Genomic DNA, 19,203 nt, shown 5'->3' with positions numbered 1-19,203 from the left:
AATGAGTACTTATATATGTACTCCAACACAAAATAGTAAATAAATAATTGGCTTATTAATTATTATAAGTCTTGGTATCCCCTTCTTCCAATCATCATAAACGCAAAAGCCTTGGTACATAGTATAGAGTACAAATTCAATGGTCCAAACATGAAGAGTCCATATGGTAAACGTCCTAACCAATCTTTGATACTTTGAGGAAGACCAGAATTTTTAGTACCCTAAGCTAGACAGTGAATGAATAAAACATAAAACAAATACATACACAGACTTGTTTTTTTGTGTTTTTTTCTTCCAAAAAAAAATCATTAATTTTACAGTCATTTGCCTAGGGAACTAATTAAAAAAATAGGATTCTTCAGTCTTGAAAATCAAAGGCTGAGTGAATAAAATCAACCAGGAAAAACTAAGCACCCCATTCAGTACTCTTAGGCACTCTAAGAAAAAGATATGGTTTACTATTGTCCCTTAGAAAAATGTCAATTAGTTAGGTGGTCAAGAGAAGAAGCCATTAATGAATATCTAAGATAGTGGATCATGCTAAAAAACATGGTAAGAACATTTGCTGTTTTTCAAAGCTATCACATAAAAACCTATATCAAAAAAAATTTTTTTTGATGTTTATTTATTTTTGAGACAGAGAATGTGAAAAAGCAGGGGAAGAGCAAAAAGAGGGAGACAGAGGATGGGAAGCTGGCTCCACACAGACAGCAGACAGCCTCATGGGGGGGTTCAAACTCAAGAACTGTAAGATCATGACCTGAGTTGAAGTCAGATGCTTAACGACTGAGCCACCCAGGTGCCCTTATACTTTACTTTTTTGTCACCTTTTACTTGCACCTTTAAGAATTTCTCCACTTTGTTTGGTACTGTGTGTACAGTAACTCAGCCAAGAAGCCAGAAGAGAAAGAGACGTAGCTCTATCCATTGGTGGTTTTAAAAAAAGTCCCATAAGCATCAGTGATTTAAAACATAGAAGAGTGGGGCGCCTGCGTGGCTCAGTTAAGCATCTGACTTAGGCTCAGGTCATGATCTCACGGTTCACGAGTTTGAGCCCCATGTCAGGCTCTGTGCTGACAGCTCAGAGCCTGGAGCCTGCTTCACATTCTGTGTCTCCCTCTCTCTCTGTGCCCCTCCCCTGCTCATGCTCTGTCTCTCTCTCAAAAATAAACATTAAAAAAATTTTATAAAAAAAACAGTAACATAGAAGAGGTTCCTATCAACACAGCTCATATGGATACTCTTACCTTCCTGTCCAAGGCTGGCTTTATTATGAGGTGGGTTAAGGGAGGAGTAGGCAGAGAGAAAATTCCTGTATTTGAAATCTGAGGACTTCAGATGATTAAATACTATAGCTGCTTCATACATAAAGAAGTTTCAACTATAAAAACCTACGCAGCCAATGATTCTGGATGTTTCTGCAAAATTACAGAAGCTAAGAAAAGAAAAGTGGCACCAATTCACAAATTCCCTTTGCAAGGGGAAACTCCTCCTCTCCTCCCATTATCACTGTGATCTATGAAAGAGGAAGTTTCCAACATCAATTTCATGCTGAGGGAAAACTTCTGTCCCTCTCTCCACCCCCTTGCAGATGCCACCTTAACAGAACTTGGCTGCATTCCGAAACAGAACAAAACTACAGATTACATAGGTTTCTCCTCCAAATTCTCAGCTTGTGAAGGCAAGGTTGAACTGGCTCAAATATATTTATTATATTTTTATATATATTTATATATATAATATTTATTGATTATATAAATTAATAATTATATTATATAATATTATATAAATTAACAATTAAACCTGCATTGTTTATTGATTATATAAATGTTAATTCATATAAATCACTTTCTCCCAAAAGACCCCTTCAATTTTAGAAAGGTGAACAAAATTTGTAATTAAATCACAGTATCTCAGGGGCACCTGGGTGGCTCAGTCAGTTAAGCATCCGACTTCACTTCAGGCCATGATCTCATGGTTTGTGAGTTCAAGCTCTGCACTGGGCTCTGGGCTGACAGCTCAGAGCCTGGAGCCTGCTTTGGATTCTGGGTCTGTCTGTCTGTCTGTCTGTCTCTCTCTCTCTCTCTCCCTCCCTCCCTCACTCCCTCCCTCCCTCCCCTGCTCATGCTCTGTCTGCCTCTCAAAAATAAATAAACATGAAGCCAAAACATAAGAGACTCTTAAAAACTGAGAACTGAGGGTTGATGGGGGGTGGGAGGGAGGGGAGAGTGGGTGATGGGTACTGAGGAGGGCACCTGTTGGGATGAGCACTGGGTGTTATATGGAAACCAATTTGACAGTAAATTTCATATTAAAAATAAATAAACATTAAAAATTTTTTTTAAAAATCACAGCACCTCAGAGCTGAGTGGAACAGTAGCTATCAACTTGAATGTCTGTACTACAGATGAACAAACTCACACAAACAGCATAGAAGCTGTAATATTTATAACTAATATATGAATTTCAGAGAGTAGAGTGAAAAAAGTCATTTCTTTCAGTTGTTTATACATTTTTGGTACACTGAGATCCTCTTATAAATTTATTTTGTCTAGTGTACTATTTCAAGTTCCAATTTCATGGAACTCCTTATATAAGTTATAAGAAAAATTTAATATATTGAAATCACTGAAGGTTGAAGCCAAAGACTTAACTGAATGGAAAAGATAAAGCCTAGAGGCATCTGGTGGCTCAGTCGGTTAAGCGTCTGACTCGATCTTGGCTCAGGTCATGATCTCTTGAGTTCTTGAGTTCAAGCCCTGCATCAGGCTCTGTGCTAACAGCACAGAGCTGGCTTGGGATTCAGTGTCTCCCTTTCTCTGTCCCTCCTCTGCTTGTATTCTCTCTCTAGCTCTCAAAATAAATAAACTTACAAAAAAAAAAAAAAAGGTAAATCCTAGTCCTTAAAGAATTAGGTAGGTGAGAAGTGGAAATAAGATATTTGCATCCCAAGTGAGGGCAATAAACGAGCAAAGGCATGAAGGCAGGACTTAAAGAAATAGGTTTGGTTGTAAATAAAGTGTGGTGTAAAGAAAAATATGGCCCGAACACTAGAACGGAACTTTTTGCATGGTATTTTTATGAACTTCTGGGAAGAAATGAACAGTCCTGGTAAAGAGCTTAATCCACTTTGGATGAATTTTAACAAGTTTACGAACACTCTTCCGAATGCAGTTATCTACCTGCTCAGCGTCAAGAGTCTGAATATCTTTAACCAGGTATTCTCTTCTTGCTTATCTGACTACTCTTTGAATTGGCCTGGTTAATTCTCCCTGGCAGCAAGACTGAAATGAAACTTTGACATGTTCTCATAACTGAATTTCTGAAAAACTCTTTAAAATTTTTTTAAAGTTTATTTGAGAGAGAGAAAGAGAGAGGGAGAGAATATGAGAGTGAACACACGTGGGGGAGAGGCAGGGAGAGGGAGAGAGAGGAAATCCCAAGCAGGCTCCACACTGTCAGCACAGAGCCTGATGCGGGGTTCAAACTCATGAATCACGAGATCATGACCTGAGCTGAAATCTAGAGTTTGACTCTTAACTGACTGAGCCACCCAGGCAACCCTTAATTTTTTTTAAAGTAGGCTCCACACCCAACATGGGGCTAGAACTCATGACCCTAAGATCAAGAGTAGGATACTCCTCTTACTGAGCCAGTCAGGTGCCGCTAAAAAGCTTTTTTTTTTTTTAAACCAATGGAAAAATGAAATATGAACATATTCAGCAAATCCTTAAAAAGGAGTGTCATGATCACACTTTCTTTAGTATGAAGGAATGTAACAAGAATAAAAAAAAAAAAATAATGTACTTATGTCCAACCTTTCTTCTCTCAGAATGTCTAAAAAATATTCAATTCAACCTCTACCTGTTTGGCCCCAGATTCTTTTATTATGCTTCCCATGATAATGGGTGGAAAAAGGTGCAGATCAGGAAAATGACAAGACAGGTTAGGAATTTTTTACACTGGAAGGAAAGAGAAGTCTAGAAGAAAAAGAGTAGATCCAGAGAGCCCAAGAAGGGGGAAGAAGTGAAGAACCAAGGGGTCTTGCTTTAGGGAAGGTGTGTTTTGTATGATAACAAATCAGAGACAGTGTTTTAAAGAACAGCAGCTTTGTGGAAGGCTGAGATGGGAAGGGCAGAAAAAGGGAAGAATTTAAATTGGTTTTGTTGGGTATTTCTATTCTTTGGGGCGCCTGGGTGGCTCAGTCGGTTGAGCATATGAGTTCAGCTCAGGTCATGATCTCATTGCTCGTGCATTTGAGCCCCACATGGAGCCTGCTCCTATCAGTGCAGAGCCCACTTTGGATCTTCTGTCCCCCTCTCTCTGCCCCTTACCCACTTGAGCTGTCTCTTTCTCAAAAACAAAATAATAAAAAATAACATATTCTTCTTTTTAAAGCTTTTCTTTATTTTGAGAGAGAGCGAGAGAAGGTGCACGCGTGCACAGAGGAGGGGTTGAGGGGGGACAGAGAGAATCCCAAGCAGGCTCCACGCTGTCAGCACAAAGCTTGATGAGAGGCTCGATCCCATGAACTGCAAGATCATGACCTGAGCTGAAATCAAGAGTCGGACGTTTAACCAAGTGAGCCACCCAGGTGCTTCAAGAATATATTCTTAATAATAGTAAACTAACTAGTTGACAAATCAGTAGTTATTATTTCAAGCTCCCAAATTTCAAAATTTGTCCAAAAGGCAAAGACCAATACATCTTAAGTACCTATTAAATGGCAAGAAAGGAAAAATAAATGCCTTATCTTGTTAAGATAAGGCAGGAGGGTTGAAGTAAGAATAGCTATAAAAAGCCACCTAAGATTTATGTTTCATTCATTGGCTTAGAGATACTTCTAGAAAATATGTATAAAGTTTGCACATCAATAATATATTCTTCCTTATTAGTTTTAGGATACATGACTGAGATTTTTAAAATTTTCTTAAAGCCATTTCTGTATTCAATTCTTACATTTTGTGTGAAATAGTAAGCAAGATTAAATTGAAGTTTAAAATATAAACAGTGTGCCTGATGACCACCATAATACTTACGATGGTCGATCCTCAAGAATCAGGGCGGTGGTAGAAAGTGGTTCAAATTCAAAATTCTTACGTCTTGAAGACTGAGGTGGTGGTTTACAGGTCCTCCCTGTTCGTGCTTCATACTCCTAGAAGAGATTAAAATATACTTTATGCAGAGTCTTTTCCAATTTTCAGTTTGTATTATTAAATCTGTATCATTAAGAATGTTATACTATTGTAAAAAATATATTGAATTCATACATTAATTTGGTAAAAATATCAGGCAGACAAAAAAAAAAAGTCACTTTTTTCCCTGAAGCAAACTAAATCATGAGTTTATATTACATATAAAGTATCAAAGTATGTTAAGAGAGAGGGAAGATACAAATGCACTATGTTAATGAGGGAAGGCTTTAGGGTGCCTTCTATGGTATCAGCTACCCAAGTCCAGCTTTGAATAATCTACAATCAGATAAACCTACTTTCTAAACCTTCAGCCAGATCAATAATGGAAATGTTGACACAAGATATAGATAATCCTATTGTAATGCTTTGAAGATCTCTCTCAAAAGTAACACTGAACCTGTAACCAAATACTGGTTTTCAATTTCGACCTACTTTGAATCTAAATACTATAAATCTACCCACTACTCTAAATTTAAACAGCAATTTACCATCATATATTATCTAAAAATATGGCAAAAGATTGTCAAATACATAATTAAAATTAAGACACTATTATTATGGTATTTTTCTAATTCATCTGAAATGATGATCCTATCATTCAAAAAACAACTGAAATTAATTTGACATGTTCTTGGTGGACACCTTTATACTTCTACAGTTGAGCATTTTTTCATAAATGTTCACAGATTTATACTGAAATTATTTCTAGAAATTTAAGAACAATAACAAGCTTACAGGATTATAATTTCCAGAATCCACATTTTCTCCTTTCTAAAAATATAAGTAAATAAAAACAAATCGATCTAGATTTGATCATCTCCAGATAACAAATACAATTTTAATGAAATTCTCAAAGATAACACACAATTTCATGAGTAGATCTGCAAGTCTTTACTGGCAGCTACAGAAAACATTAATTTAAATGAAGAAAATGAAATGCACTTAAAGTGATCAAGTGTTTCACTTACTGCCTGTTTTCCTACCATGGCCTACAATTCTTTTTGTATTATCTTTTCCAACTTCTATTTTCCCCTACCAAATCAAACAGTTGTAAAATAATAAACTGATGGTTCTACCTTTCTTAAAAATGTGATGGTCTTATTGAAACTTAATCTTCTAATTTGAGATATTTTAAAAAAATTTATGCTGTCTTAATCATTTTCTATAAACTCCAGTTTACGGTTACTGCCAGTGTTTATAAAGGTTTATATTATTATTTTATAATTCTTTAGTTCTGCATCTCCCCTTCCATCTAATAAATCTATGCTCTGTTAATCTGAGAGCTCCTTTGGATAATTATGCTGGATTTTTAGAGACTTCTTTCTCAAGTTATTTAACACTCTGTATGCCCTTTTTATTAACTCCCATCCCAAAGAACTGTACAGCTTTCAGAGTCAAAACGTCATTTTTCTTTTTCATAAATTTTCTTTCCTAACATCTAGGATATATATATGTAATTATGATCAATATTTTTTTATTTTAAATGTTTCTTTAAAAATCTTTTTTAATGTTGATTTTTTTTTGAGAGAGAGAGTGTGTGCGCACCAGCAGGGGAGGGGCAGAGAGAGAGGCAGAGAGAGAAAGAATCCAAAGTGGTCTCCGTGCTACCAGTGCAGAGTCCAACTCGGGGCTGGAACTCACACAAACCGTGAGATCATGACATGACCTGAAATCAAGAGTCAGATGCTTAGCAGACTGAGCCACCCAGGCGCTCCATGATCAGTGTTTCTTTTCTTTATTACAAACTCAAATATAACAAATCCCCCTTACTGCTAATGTTTTTCTTATTAAAAATCATAGATGCTAGACATACATGAGGTTTCTTTAATCATTTAAATGGCACTCTGTTTTCCTACAATGTGACCTGGTCTCATTGCCAGACAGAATACAATGAATATCATCCAATGAAGTATTTCCCAAATAAATGCTTTGAACATTTAACACATTTGATCCTTGAAATAAACCTGTGAAGCACTTAACTCACAATAGAGGAAACTAAGGCACAAAGACATATAGACTTGCTTAAGGTCATAAATGGCAGACTGCGTAGCTCCAGAGCCTGGCTTTCTAACAATCTATTACCTTACTACATTAACAGTCAAGTTGCTGTCTCTAACAATTTAAAAGAATTAGATAAAATCATTCAGTGAGAGAATAATGGGGATTTTTAAAGTGGATAGATCAAGCTGACACTGTATCACTGATTCAACTAAACATCACAAGAAGACACCAGTTGGTGTCTCCTGTTATGATGCAATATGAAATATTCTTGTCAAAAGAAAAATCAAAGTTTAATATTATTAAGCCTCTAGAATTGTGCTCTCCAATATGGTAGTCAAAAGAAGTGATAATTGGGGTGCTTGGGTGGCTGAGTCAGTTGAACATCCGACTTCAGCTCAGGTCATGATCTCACGGTTCGTGGGTTCCAGTCTCACACTGGGCTCGCTGCTGTCAGTGAAGAGCCCGCTTTGAATCTCCTGTCCCCCACATCTATGTCCCTCCCCAGCTCTTTCTCTCTCTCAAAAATAAATTTAAAAAATTTTTAAAAAAGAAGTGATAACCAAGTATGTCACATATGCTTAAATATACATTAACAAAACACCAAGGGATCTGAACTATGAGGAGGTTCTCCTATGGAGGACGGGACTAGGAATGAAGGAGATTTGTTTTACTTTAACATATTCAGTATTATCTGAATTTTCTTACAAGAAGAAATAAAGTATTTTGTAAGAGAGATCATTTACAGTCATGGTCGATAATGGACAAAGATTTTACTGAAGAGGTAGGATCAGAACTGGGGCAAAAATGATGGGTATTAATTCCACAGGCAGAAAGGACTGGAAAGAACAAGTCAGAGGGAAGGGGTGGGGAAGCAAAGGCATGGATCAGGGAAACACATTAATTTCACTGAATATGGAAAAGGATGAGAAATAAGGCTGGAAACATGTAGGCTAAATTATGGAATTTTCCATTCATATAAATATTTGGAATTCATAAGCAAAATGGAGAGCCACTGAAAGTCTAGATAAAGCCTACCTTCTTTCTTATTTTTTTTTCAAGTAGGCTCTATGGCCAATGTGGGGCCTGAACTCAGAACCCCAAGCCCAAGAGCTGCATGCTCCACTGACTGAGGCAGTCAGGTACCCCTAAAGCCATTAAAAATTAACCGAATAAGTACACATTTAATATAAAAGGTGACACAAAAAGAGGTACCTAAATATCATTTATGTATCTACCTTACAAATGAGCTTTATACACAATTGTCATTCAAGAATTTTTCACAAGAAAGAAGTTGTAGGTCTTGCATTTCCCATCAGACATCCTTAGCATAAAAATGCTTTAAGATTCTAGAGGGTTATGAACCAAAAAACCTTAGAAACACAGTATCAATCCAGCCCTAAATTAAAACAGCATAGATTTATATACCCAAATGACTCAAATATTAATTTGAATTGAACTAAAAATGCTACTCTAATGTGATTAAAGTTACAAATTATATTAGAAATAGTAAAATATTAATAAGCATCAGTACTTTCAAAACTGATCGCATGATGATATCCTTTAGTTAGGTTTTTTTTTTTTCTTTTTTTTTTTTAATTTTTTTTTCAACGTTTATTTATTTTTGGGACAGAGAGAGACAGAGCATGAACGGGGGAGGGGCAGAGAGAGAGGGAGACACAGAATCGGAAACAGGCTCCAGGCTCTGAGCCATCAGCCCAGAGCCCGACGCGGGGCTCGAACTCACGGACCGCGAGATCGTGACCTGGCTGAAGTCGGACGCTTAACCGACTGCGCCACCCAGGCGCCCCAGGTTTTTTTTTTTCAATCACATATAACAAAAACCCAACTCAAACAGACGTAGGCAAATTTATCAGATCACAGGACTGAATATTCCACACACTTAGCTAACTTTGGTCTTTGACCAAGAGGTTCTGCCAGTCTCTCAGCCATGTCCTCTGAGTGTGGGCTTCATCGAGAGGCTGGCTTGCTGCTCACAGAAATGAATGCAGCAATGCCAGTTGTCACATCCTTATGATGTAACGTTCAAAGATCCCTCAGCTGCTCTTCTAGTAACTCTCAGAAAAGAGAACTTCCTGGAAGTTCTCAGTAAATATCTCACTCCACAAGCATCAGTGACCTGAGAAATAAACCTCATCAATGAGTCCATCAGAGCCTATATAGCTGAAGCAGATCACATGACTCTCAAGTAACTCTTGAGTCCAGGGCAGTAGGCAGTCACAGTGCTCACATGATGGAAAAGTAGTTGAAACAATATATCATGGATGGAATTCACTTTAATTCCACGTGTATCATGTCGTAAAAATTCCCCATATGTTTCTTCAAGGAAAGTTTAATAATGAGCTAAGCACTGGTAATTTTATAGGCTATAAAGGAACTTTACAATATTAAAGACCAACTGGAAATATCATAGTCCAAGGAAATCAGTAAATAATGCTATCTACAGTACATCCACTGTCTGAAAATACTGTTAAGACTCTGCCTCATTTTCTGTCAAAAAAAAATCTGTTTTAACTGACCTATTTTATGAGTAGTTGCCAAATATAAGAAAAGAAATATTTAATATATGCAATGTATTTCTATGGGATGTTGTAATGAAGCCTATTTATTATTTTTATCATTTAATTTGTTCTTTTTCACTCAAAAAAAATCTGTCCTATGCAATATGTTTAACTGCAGTAACTAGAATAGTAGGTGAACTAATGCTTAGGGCAGGCAGGCAAATATCTGTAGAATAATTTATTCTGCTACTACAAAAAATTTGCATCAGACAAGCAATAAATTCTAAGCCTGATCAAAAGATGGTACTTAATTGTTGTTATTTCCATGAATGTAAAGTAGAAAAACTGTCTTACAATTCCAAGGTATGGAGATACTCTATACACATAAAGAGAAAAGATGTTTTTCCACAAAATAATCTCTCAGAAAACAGGTAGCATATTTGCTAATAAACATCTCTCATATTATAGGTGCTTTCTATTAATTTTGAACAGCAAAGTACAATTTGGAGAAGACACATTATCCTGAAGTTACTTCAATCAATGCTAATCTGGAAGGTCACTTGTTGATTAGGGAGTTTTGTTGTTTGCTTAACTGGAGTAGAAGAAACTGAAAGTAAAGTAAGGATTTCTGGAGGTATAACCATCCAACTGCAAACTACAGTAAAGAGCCTTTAAACATAACGTTAAAAAGCAACATACTAAGAGACTTTGTTGCAGAGATGATAATTTTATAGCTATGGAACAAATAAAAGAAAAAATGTAATGCATTTGGAAATTTAAGACTTGACACAAAATTTCTCATAAGAAGATAATACATAGAATCAAAAAGCACTGTATCTTCTATACCTTGAACAAGAGTGAAAGTAATGTGCTCTGGGGTTAGAGACTTCAAAACTGGTCACAGTGATGCTGAACATATTGATGTCAAAGATGTATACAACAGTTTTGAATAAAAAAGCACTATTTCTTTCTTTTAAGTTTGAGAGAAAGAGAGCATGTGCGTGCAGGAGGAGGAGAGAGCAAATCCGTGGTGACAATAAAGAATGCCGGGCTCAGTCTCACAAACCAGGAGCTCATGACCTGAGCTGAAACCAAAGTCACATGCTTAACCAACTGAGCCACCAGGTAACCCCAAAGCACTATTTCTTAATACATTATTTTATATACTATGTGATTTGAATATGTAATTAGAAATTTAAATAAGCATTTTACTTACATCTATATTCCTAAAAATTATACACACATACCAACACACATGTTGGCCAATTCTTCAGAAACATAGGTAGATTCCCCTTTGGTGGACTAGGTAATTCATACCAACTTTCTTGGTGAAAACAACCTTTGTGACAATCCCTGACAAAGGGGAAACAAGGCAAGCTTAATGATCACCCCATTGTGCATGAAGGCTATTCTGGACATCAGTACAGAAAGGGAAAATTCAAACAAAAACTGGCTGTTAGTTTAGAACAGCTGAAGGAGGCCAAAGTTTATGTGCCAGAGTAGCAGAAAAGAAAACACTCCACTGAGAAAGAACTCTAGGAATCTGTATAGGAGTCCTGTTGAGTCTTCACCTGAATACTAACCTGTACATATGGTAAGGCCAAACACAAGTCTGGGAAAAAAACAACTATTGGGGAAAGAACAATTGCCTGGGAAGAGTAAGCAAAACAGTCCCCCAGAGCTCATTCAGGGATGAGAAGTATTGATATTACCACCAACCAAAATGTAAAGTCATCACTGAATACACAGGCCATTTAGGAGAGACCTAAATATTCACACCCATCTGAAACTATGCAAGTCAGAAGAGAATGGACAAATCTTTAAATGCTGAAAGAAAAAAAATAATAAAACGGGGTGTGTGTGTGTGTGTGTGAACCGTGCTGACTTAGAATTCTATACCAAGAGAAAAGATCTTTCAAAAATGAAAGTGTAGCATAGGGTGCCCAGCAGGCTCAGCTGGTAGAGCATGTGACTCTTATTCTTGGTGTCCTGAGTTCAAGCCTCACACTGGGCAGAGTTTACTTAAAAAAAAAAAAAAAAAGAGAGAGAGAGAGAGAGAGAGAGAGAGAGCGAGAGAGAGAGAGAGAGCACATATTAACATTTTTTTCAAACAAACAAAACCCCAGAATCTGAGGTCAGTAGACCTGAACTAGAAGATATTTTAAAGGGCATTTTTCAGGGGTGTCTGGGTGGTGACTTAGTGGGTTAAACATCCAACTCTTGGTTTTGCCTTAGGTCATGATCTCACGATTATGGAATCAAGCCCCAAGTTGGGCTCCACGTTGACAATGCAGGAGCCTGCTTGGGGTTCTCGCTCTCCCTCTCTCTCTGTCCCTCTCCTGCTCATGCTCTCTTGCTCTCTCTCAAAATAAACAAACATTTAAAAAAATTTTTTAATGTTTATTTATTTTTGAAGGAAAGAGAGACAAAGCTTGAGCACGGAAGGGGCAGAGAGAGAGGGAGACACAGAATCCAAAGCAGGCTCCAGGCTCTGAGCTGTTAGCACAGAGGCTGACGTGGGGCTTGAACTCACAAACCGTGAGATCATGACCTGAGCTGAAGCTGGATGCCTAACTGACTGAGCCACCCAGGCATCCCTAACATTTTTTTTAAAAAGGAGGAAAGAATATATCATATGAAAAGATGAGTTTACACAAAGAAATGAAAAGCACCAAAATACTAAATATGGAAAAATATAAGACATTTTGGAAGACATGAAGAATTTAAAAATGTTAAAGGATATATGACTACTTAGAGCAAAAATATTACCAATTTATTAAGGGGTTTACAGCAGAAAAATCAGAAGGGAAAGAATGGCAATATACTGTTATTACATTGTATTCAAATTGAGGGTAGATTGTGATAAAGTATCACAAACCCAACTTCATCAGTTCTCAACAATGTCCCGGAGATGCTTCCACGGAGTCTGTAAAGTCAAATCTGTATTCTTAATGGTTTGTCAATGTATTAACATGAGCTCTAATGGTGCTAAAGCAATGTTAAATATAACTAGCACAAATCAAGGCAATGGCACGAAACTGTACTACTAATCACTGTATTCTTTGTGGCACGCACTCAAAAGTTAAACAACTAAAGGGGAATAGAGTAGGTCTGGCCAGTTTAAGAATGTCTATGATTAAATAGTAAATATCACTTATTATAGGTCAAGATTTAATATAATTAATATCGCTTTAATATTCTATGTGATAAAAGGAGACATATACATAAGGAACTTCTGCTGCACACGAAGTACAATGGTTGTCTAGAGAAAAAGCATTTGTCCAGTTATTTGAGTGACAAACTGGACAAACCTCTTTTATTATGGGCACTATTTTTAATTAAAAGAAAAACTGATAGCAAGTATAGTCATTCAGAATTGAGTATCTGGTAGATATTTCCTCAAATTTGTATAAAGTAGGCACTTCATCTCCATGGTATTCCTCGAAAACAAACAAACAAACAAACAAAAAACATAACCCCAGTCAAGTCATGGGGAAATCATCAAACAAACCCAAACTGTAGACGTGACATAATAAACACATATATTTGGTCTGTTTCCTGGCACACAGCTCCTAAAGCCCTTGAAATCTCCTAAACAAGTGGCTTTTAGTATGCTAATGAGGTGATAGCTGAAGTCTCCTGGATGTCCTCAGGATCAGGGCTGGTTGTCAGGGAGACCAAGTACTGACGTGGTTAGAACTTTCAGCCCCCTCCCCACCGCCACCCCCCACCCCCCATCTCTGGAGAGGGGAGAGGTGCTGGAGATTGAGTCAATCACTAATGACCAATGATTCAATCCATTATGCCTACACAATGAAGACTCCCCCCAAAACTCTAACAAACGGCTCAGAATACTTCTGTGTTAGTGAACATATGGGCATGTGGGAAGTGATGCACCTGGAGAGGTCATAGATGCTCCATGCCCCTTCCATATACCTTGCTCTATGTATCTCTTTCATATGATTATTCATGAGTTGTATCCTTTTATAATAAACTGGCAATCTTAGTAAGTAATCTGTTTTCCTGAGTTCTGTGAGTCATTCTAGCAAATTATCAAACCCAAGGAAGGAATCCTGGGAGTCTGCAATTTATAGTTGTTTGGTCAGAAGTACTAGAAGCCTGAACTTGCAATGGGCTTCAGAACTGGGAGGCAGTCGGGATGCCTGGGTGGCTCGGTCAATTAAGCATCTGACTTCGACTCAGGTCATGATCTCAAGGTTCGTGAGTTTCAGCCCCACACTGATAGAGAAAAATCTGTTGTAAGATGGCTGACAAGACTGATAGGGGAATTCCAGTCCCTGCCTGAATACTTCCCTTCCGGGTTTTTCTTACTACTGGGTTTTTCTTCCCACCCTGCTTGCCAGGCTAGAACAGACTGTAAATTGTCCCCTCTGCTTATGCTCGAGGCTCAGACCTCTGGAGAGTAATCTCCTCTGAGCCCACCGGTATAAAATAAATCTCCTGCCTTCCAAGATCTCCAAGTGTCTCTTGGTTCTTCTGCTTGGTGATCCAGACCAGTTTCTGTAACATGTCAGGATCTGTCTGTGCTGTCAGCTCAGAGCCTGGAGCCTGCTTCGGATTCTGTATTTCCCTCTCTGTCCCGTTCCCCCTCCCCCCTCCCCCCAACTCCGGCTGTCTGTCTCTCTCTCAAAAATAAACATTAAAAAAATTTTTAAAAAGGGGCACCTGGGTGGCTCAGTCAGTTGAGCATCTAACTTCAGCTCAGGTTATGATCTCACCACCTGTGAGTTCAAGCCCTGCGTCGGGCTCTATGCTGACAGCTCAGAGCCTGGAGCCTGCTTCAGATTCTGTGTCTGTCTCTCTCTGCCCCTCTCCCACTCACACTCTGTCTCTCTCTCTCTCTCTCTCTCTCTAAAATAAATGAAAACATTAAAAAATTTTTAATTAAAAAAAAAGGGAGAGGCTGTCTTATAGGGCTGAGCTCTTAACCTGTGGAATCTGACCCTCACTCCAGGTAAATAGTGTCAGAATTGAACTAAATTGTAAGACACCCAGCCGGCATCAAAAAATTGGTCAGAATAGGGGAAAAATCCTACACAGTTGGTGTCAGAAATACTGAGGGTAGAGAAAAAATAGTGGAGTTTTTCTTTTAGCAACATACATGAAAATATCTGACCTCCTCAAAAGCGTCAAGGGCATAAAAACAAGGAAAGATTGAGAAACTGTCAAAGGGCAAAAGACATAGAAACGTTATAACAAAATACAATGTAGTATTCTGAATTGGATCCTGAAACAGTAAAAGGACATAAGTAGAAAAACTGGTGAAATCCAAATGAAGTCTGGAGTTTAGTTAACAGCAGTATACCAATGTTAGTTTCTTAGTTTTGACAAAAGTCCAGAATAATGCAAGTAATATTAGCATTAATGAAAAATTGATGACTGTATAGGAATTCTCTGTACTTTCTTCTCAACCTTCTATAAATCTAAAGCAATTCCGACATAAAGTTTATTAAAACAAACAAAAAAGGATAAAGTGATCTCGTGATTTCAAGGAAAGCAACTGAAAGTAATTATTGCCAACAATATAAGTCAACCTTTCAAGTCAAACTAAAATTCTGCAAAACCTGTAAATGCCACCATCTGTTTGACAGTTTCCAATAAAATTTTCAGATGAAATCGGTGGTGATATTACTGTAATTGTTAAAAACTGTATAAGAAAATGTTACAACATTGAAATGATCTGCAATATAATAAACCAGTATCTTCCAAATGATCAATGTGTGATATTATGAAACCACACACAGAGAAAAACATCCAAAGTGCAAGAGAGACCAATGGATTTTAAAGTAACAGAGTTATAAAGTTTCAGGTTCCACAATATAACTTACCTTTAAGAAACTACCACTTGATGAGTCTGAATGTACCAAAGAATATCCACAATTATCTGAAAAGGCTATTAAAACACTCCTCCCTTTACAGTTGTTAAAAAGAAAACCACAGGCCCAAAATGGAGTCACTTAGGCTACTCAATGACTTGACCTAACCTGACTACCGTTTCCACCTTCCCCAGAAAACAGTATAATTGGTCAGGAATTTTCTGCTCAGCACCAGAGAGGTAATCTGTCACATGGGCCCTCACCATTCCCCTAAAGGAAGATGAAGTAATCTGCATGATAAGACCCCTTAAGGGGTCTTCCCTAAAGAAAGGCAACCAGGCCTAAAACAATCCTTTCTTTTCTTTTGCTAATAACGTCTTGACCCACTACTCTCTTTCCTATAAAAACCCTCCATTTTTATACAACTCCTCAGAGTTCCCCTCTACTTGCTGAATGGGATGCTATTCAATTCATAAATCACTTAAATAAAACCAATTAGACCGGCTGAATTTTGTTTTTTAACACTGTCTCATTATGTTTGAAGCCAGATTCCTTCACAGATGTAATCTAAAATAACATATAGCAAGAAATTGAAAGCAGCCAGCCTTCTTTATGAAACCAGACTTCGAAGAGATATGAAAAAAATGTAAAATAATGTCACTCTTCCCACTAGTTTTAACATACTTGTAAAACAGAGTTACCATGTTACTTACACTACCATGTAATGACTTTATTATCATTATTTTAAATGAATAAATACTTCATTTCAGTTTTAATTTTGGGTATAAGAACTGATAATCGCCTGAAGCAAAAAGTCTTTGAGGTCTTACTAATAACTACAAATCCAAAGGAGTTGTGAAATTAAAACATTTGAGAACTGTCAAGTCAACCACTGAAAATCTGAAACAAAAGTATATGTAATAAACTAATGGAAAGAAAATGGAGTACTAAAAATACTCACTTAATCCAAAAGAAGGCAGGAAAAAAGAAAAAAAGAAACAAAGACCAGATGGAACAATTTGAAAAGAAATAGCAAAATGGTAAATTCAAAAAAGAGTCACATCAATAACGACATTAAATGACACTCATTTATAAAAAGCAAAACTTACCAGACAGTATACAAAAGATTTAAATATATGTTATATAAGAAACCCACTTTAAATATAAAGATCAATAAAAAGAAAAAGGATAGAAAAACAAATATCATGCAAACACTAACTGAAAGCAAGCTGCAGTGGCCAAAGTCAGACAAATATTTAATAGGTTGATTCATCAAGAAGACAAAAACTGGGGCGCCTGGGTGGCGCAGTCGGTTAAGCGTCCGACTTCAGCCAGGTCACGATCTCGCGGTCCGTGAGTTTGAGCCCCGCGTCAGGCTCTGGGCTGATGGCTCAGAGCCTGGAGCCTGTTTCCGATTCTGTGTCTCCCTCTCTCTCTGCCCCTCCCCCGTTCATGCTCTGTCTCTCTCTGTCCCAAAAATAAATAAACGTTGAAAAAAAAAATTAAAAAAAAAAAAAAAGAAGACAAAAACAAAGCTTCAAAACACATGGAGCAAAAGGAGAAACAGAGAAGTAGATTATGGTGGAGATTTTATTACTACTGTCTCAGTAATTCATAGAACAAACAAAATCAGCAAAATTATACAGGACTCAAACAACACTATCTTTTTTTTTTTTTAACGTTTATTTATTTTTGAGACAGAGAGCTACACAGCATGAACGGGGGAGGGTCAGAGAGAGAGGGAGACAGAATCTGAAGCAGGCTCCAGGCTCTGAGCTGTGGGCACAGAGCCCGACGCGGGGCTCGAACTCACAGACAGCGAAATCATGACCTGAGCTGAAGTCGGGTGCTTAACCGACTGAGCCACCCAGGCGCCCCTCAAACAACACTATCTTCCAACATGACCTAACTGACATTTATAGAATGCTCCCCCAGCGTCTTCAGAATACAAAATCTTCTCAAGTGCACAAGGAATATTCACTAAGACAAGCTATGTCCTGGGCATAAAACAAGTCTCAGTGTGCCTAGGTGGCTCAGTTGGGTTGAGCGTCCGACTTCGGCTCAGGTCATGATCTCATGGTTTGCGGTTTCAAGCGCCACATCGGGCTCTGTGCTGACAGCTCAGAGCCTGGAGTCTGCTTCGGATTCTGTGTCTCCTTCTCTGCCCCTCCCCCACTCATACTCTGTCTCTCAAAAATAAACATTGGGGGAAAAAAGTAAAAAACAAAACAAAACAAGTCTCTAATTGAAAAGGACTGTAATTGCATAATGTATATTTTATGACCATAATGGAATTAAATTAAAAATCATTTATAGAAACTTTTCTGGCAAATTCTGAAAAACCTGAAAATTAAAAAGACACTTCTAAATAATCATTAGTAAAATAAATAACAGAAAGAGAAAACATTTTAAATGGAATGAAAAATGAAAATAATGAAACCTGTGGAACACAGTTAAAGCAAGGCTAGAATAAAATTTATAGCTTCATACACTTACATTAAAAGGATGAAAGCCCTAAAATCAATGATCCATCTTAAAAAAACTAGAGAAAAAGAACTCTAAAGCAAGAGCAAAGAAGTAAACAATGAACAACAGAAATAAATGAAATAAAAAACAGAAAGAAGAGGTAAAAATCTATGAAACTAAATGTATTTATTTTCTTTTATTTTAGAGCATGTATGAGCGGGGAGCCGGGGAGGGGGCAGAGGGAGAGAGAGGGAATCTGAAGCAGATTCTAAGGCTCAGCGTGCAGTTGGTTAAGCATCTGACTTCTGCTCAGGTCATGATCTTGCAGCTCATGGATTGGAGCCCCACATCAGTTCTGTACTGACAGCTCAGAGCCTGGAGCCCGCTTCGAATTCTAGGTCTCTCTCTCTGCCCCTTCCCCACTTCAGCTCTGTCTGTCTCTCTCTCTCAAAAATAAACATAAAAAAAAAAAAATTATAGACCAGTATCTCAAATGAAAATGATTAGCAAATTGACTTGTGGTTTCTGGTCCAGCATGTAAGAGGCTTAGAAGCTGCCACTCCATTCTAAAAATAAAAAAGTCAAACAAACTAAAAAAATTACTGATTTTTCTTAGAGCCATCAGAGAAGTCAGGTCACAGGGCAAAGTGTGACCAAAATATGGAGACAGATAGGTGGATATACAGAAACGTGACAGAAAACCATGAGCAAAAACCTCTGTGGGAACAAATGCCAGAGTTGGAAAACATGAACTATAATTCTGTCATTGAAAAATTCCTGGAAGCTCAATGCGGACAGGGCAAGAACTAAAACTCCAAGAGGACCCAATCTCACATACTTTTGTGAGTTTTACCTCTAAAGGAACTCTACCAAGTCCTCACTGTCAATATCAGAGAAAAATGCCCTCAGGCCCCTAGCAGTAGCAGGGAAAAGGAACTATTCTGAAATACTCTAGAGCATCTGTTTTCCTTAACAAGGCCTGTTTTCAGGAGAAACTATCTTACCACAGCCTAACTTACCTAAGGGAAAGGAAACACCCAACTCCAGCCCACTCTGGCCATCCTCTCTCACCTAAGCAGGGACAGATACTAAGACGTACTGGTCAAGTTCACAATCCAAAAACACACCAGATCACCAAAAGACTACTAATTAATCTTAAGAGTATAGAACTTTCCCTCCCCAAAC

General features: G+C 37.6%; 1 protein-coding gene across 3 annotated transcripts in view; it reads right to left on the bottom strand.

Moving 5' to 3' along the window:
• Positions 1 to 19,203, bottom strand: part of TBC1D12 (TBC1 domain family member 12) — a 100,747-nt gene that overhangs the window by 33,178 nt on the left and 48,366 nt on the right. For all 3 annotated transcript variants that reach the window (XM_043597020.1, XM_043597022.1, XM_043597023.1), the window contains one exon: positions 5,040 to 5,155. In XM_043597020.1, the coding sequence (XP_043452955.1) occupies positions 5,040 to 5,155 (116 nt within the window). The remainder of the gene's footprint in view (positions 1 to 5,039; positions 5,156 to 19,203) is intronic.

The sequence above is a fragment of the Prionailurus bengalensis genome, chromosome D2 (genome assembly GCF_016509475.1).
Source record: "Prionailurus bengalensis isolate Pbe53 chromosome D2, Fcat_Pben_1.1_paternal_pri, whole genome shotgun sequence".
NCBI classification, from domain to species: domain Eukaryota; kingdom Metazoa; phylum Chordata; class Mammalia; order Carnivora; family Felidae; genus Prionailurus; species Prionailurus bengalensis.
Note: the sequence above shows the minus strand (reverse complement) of the source record. Positions and strands in the feature narration are given on the sequence as shown.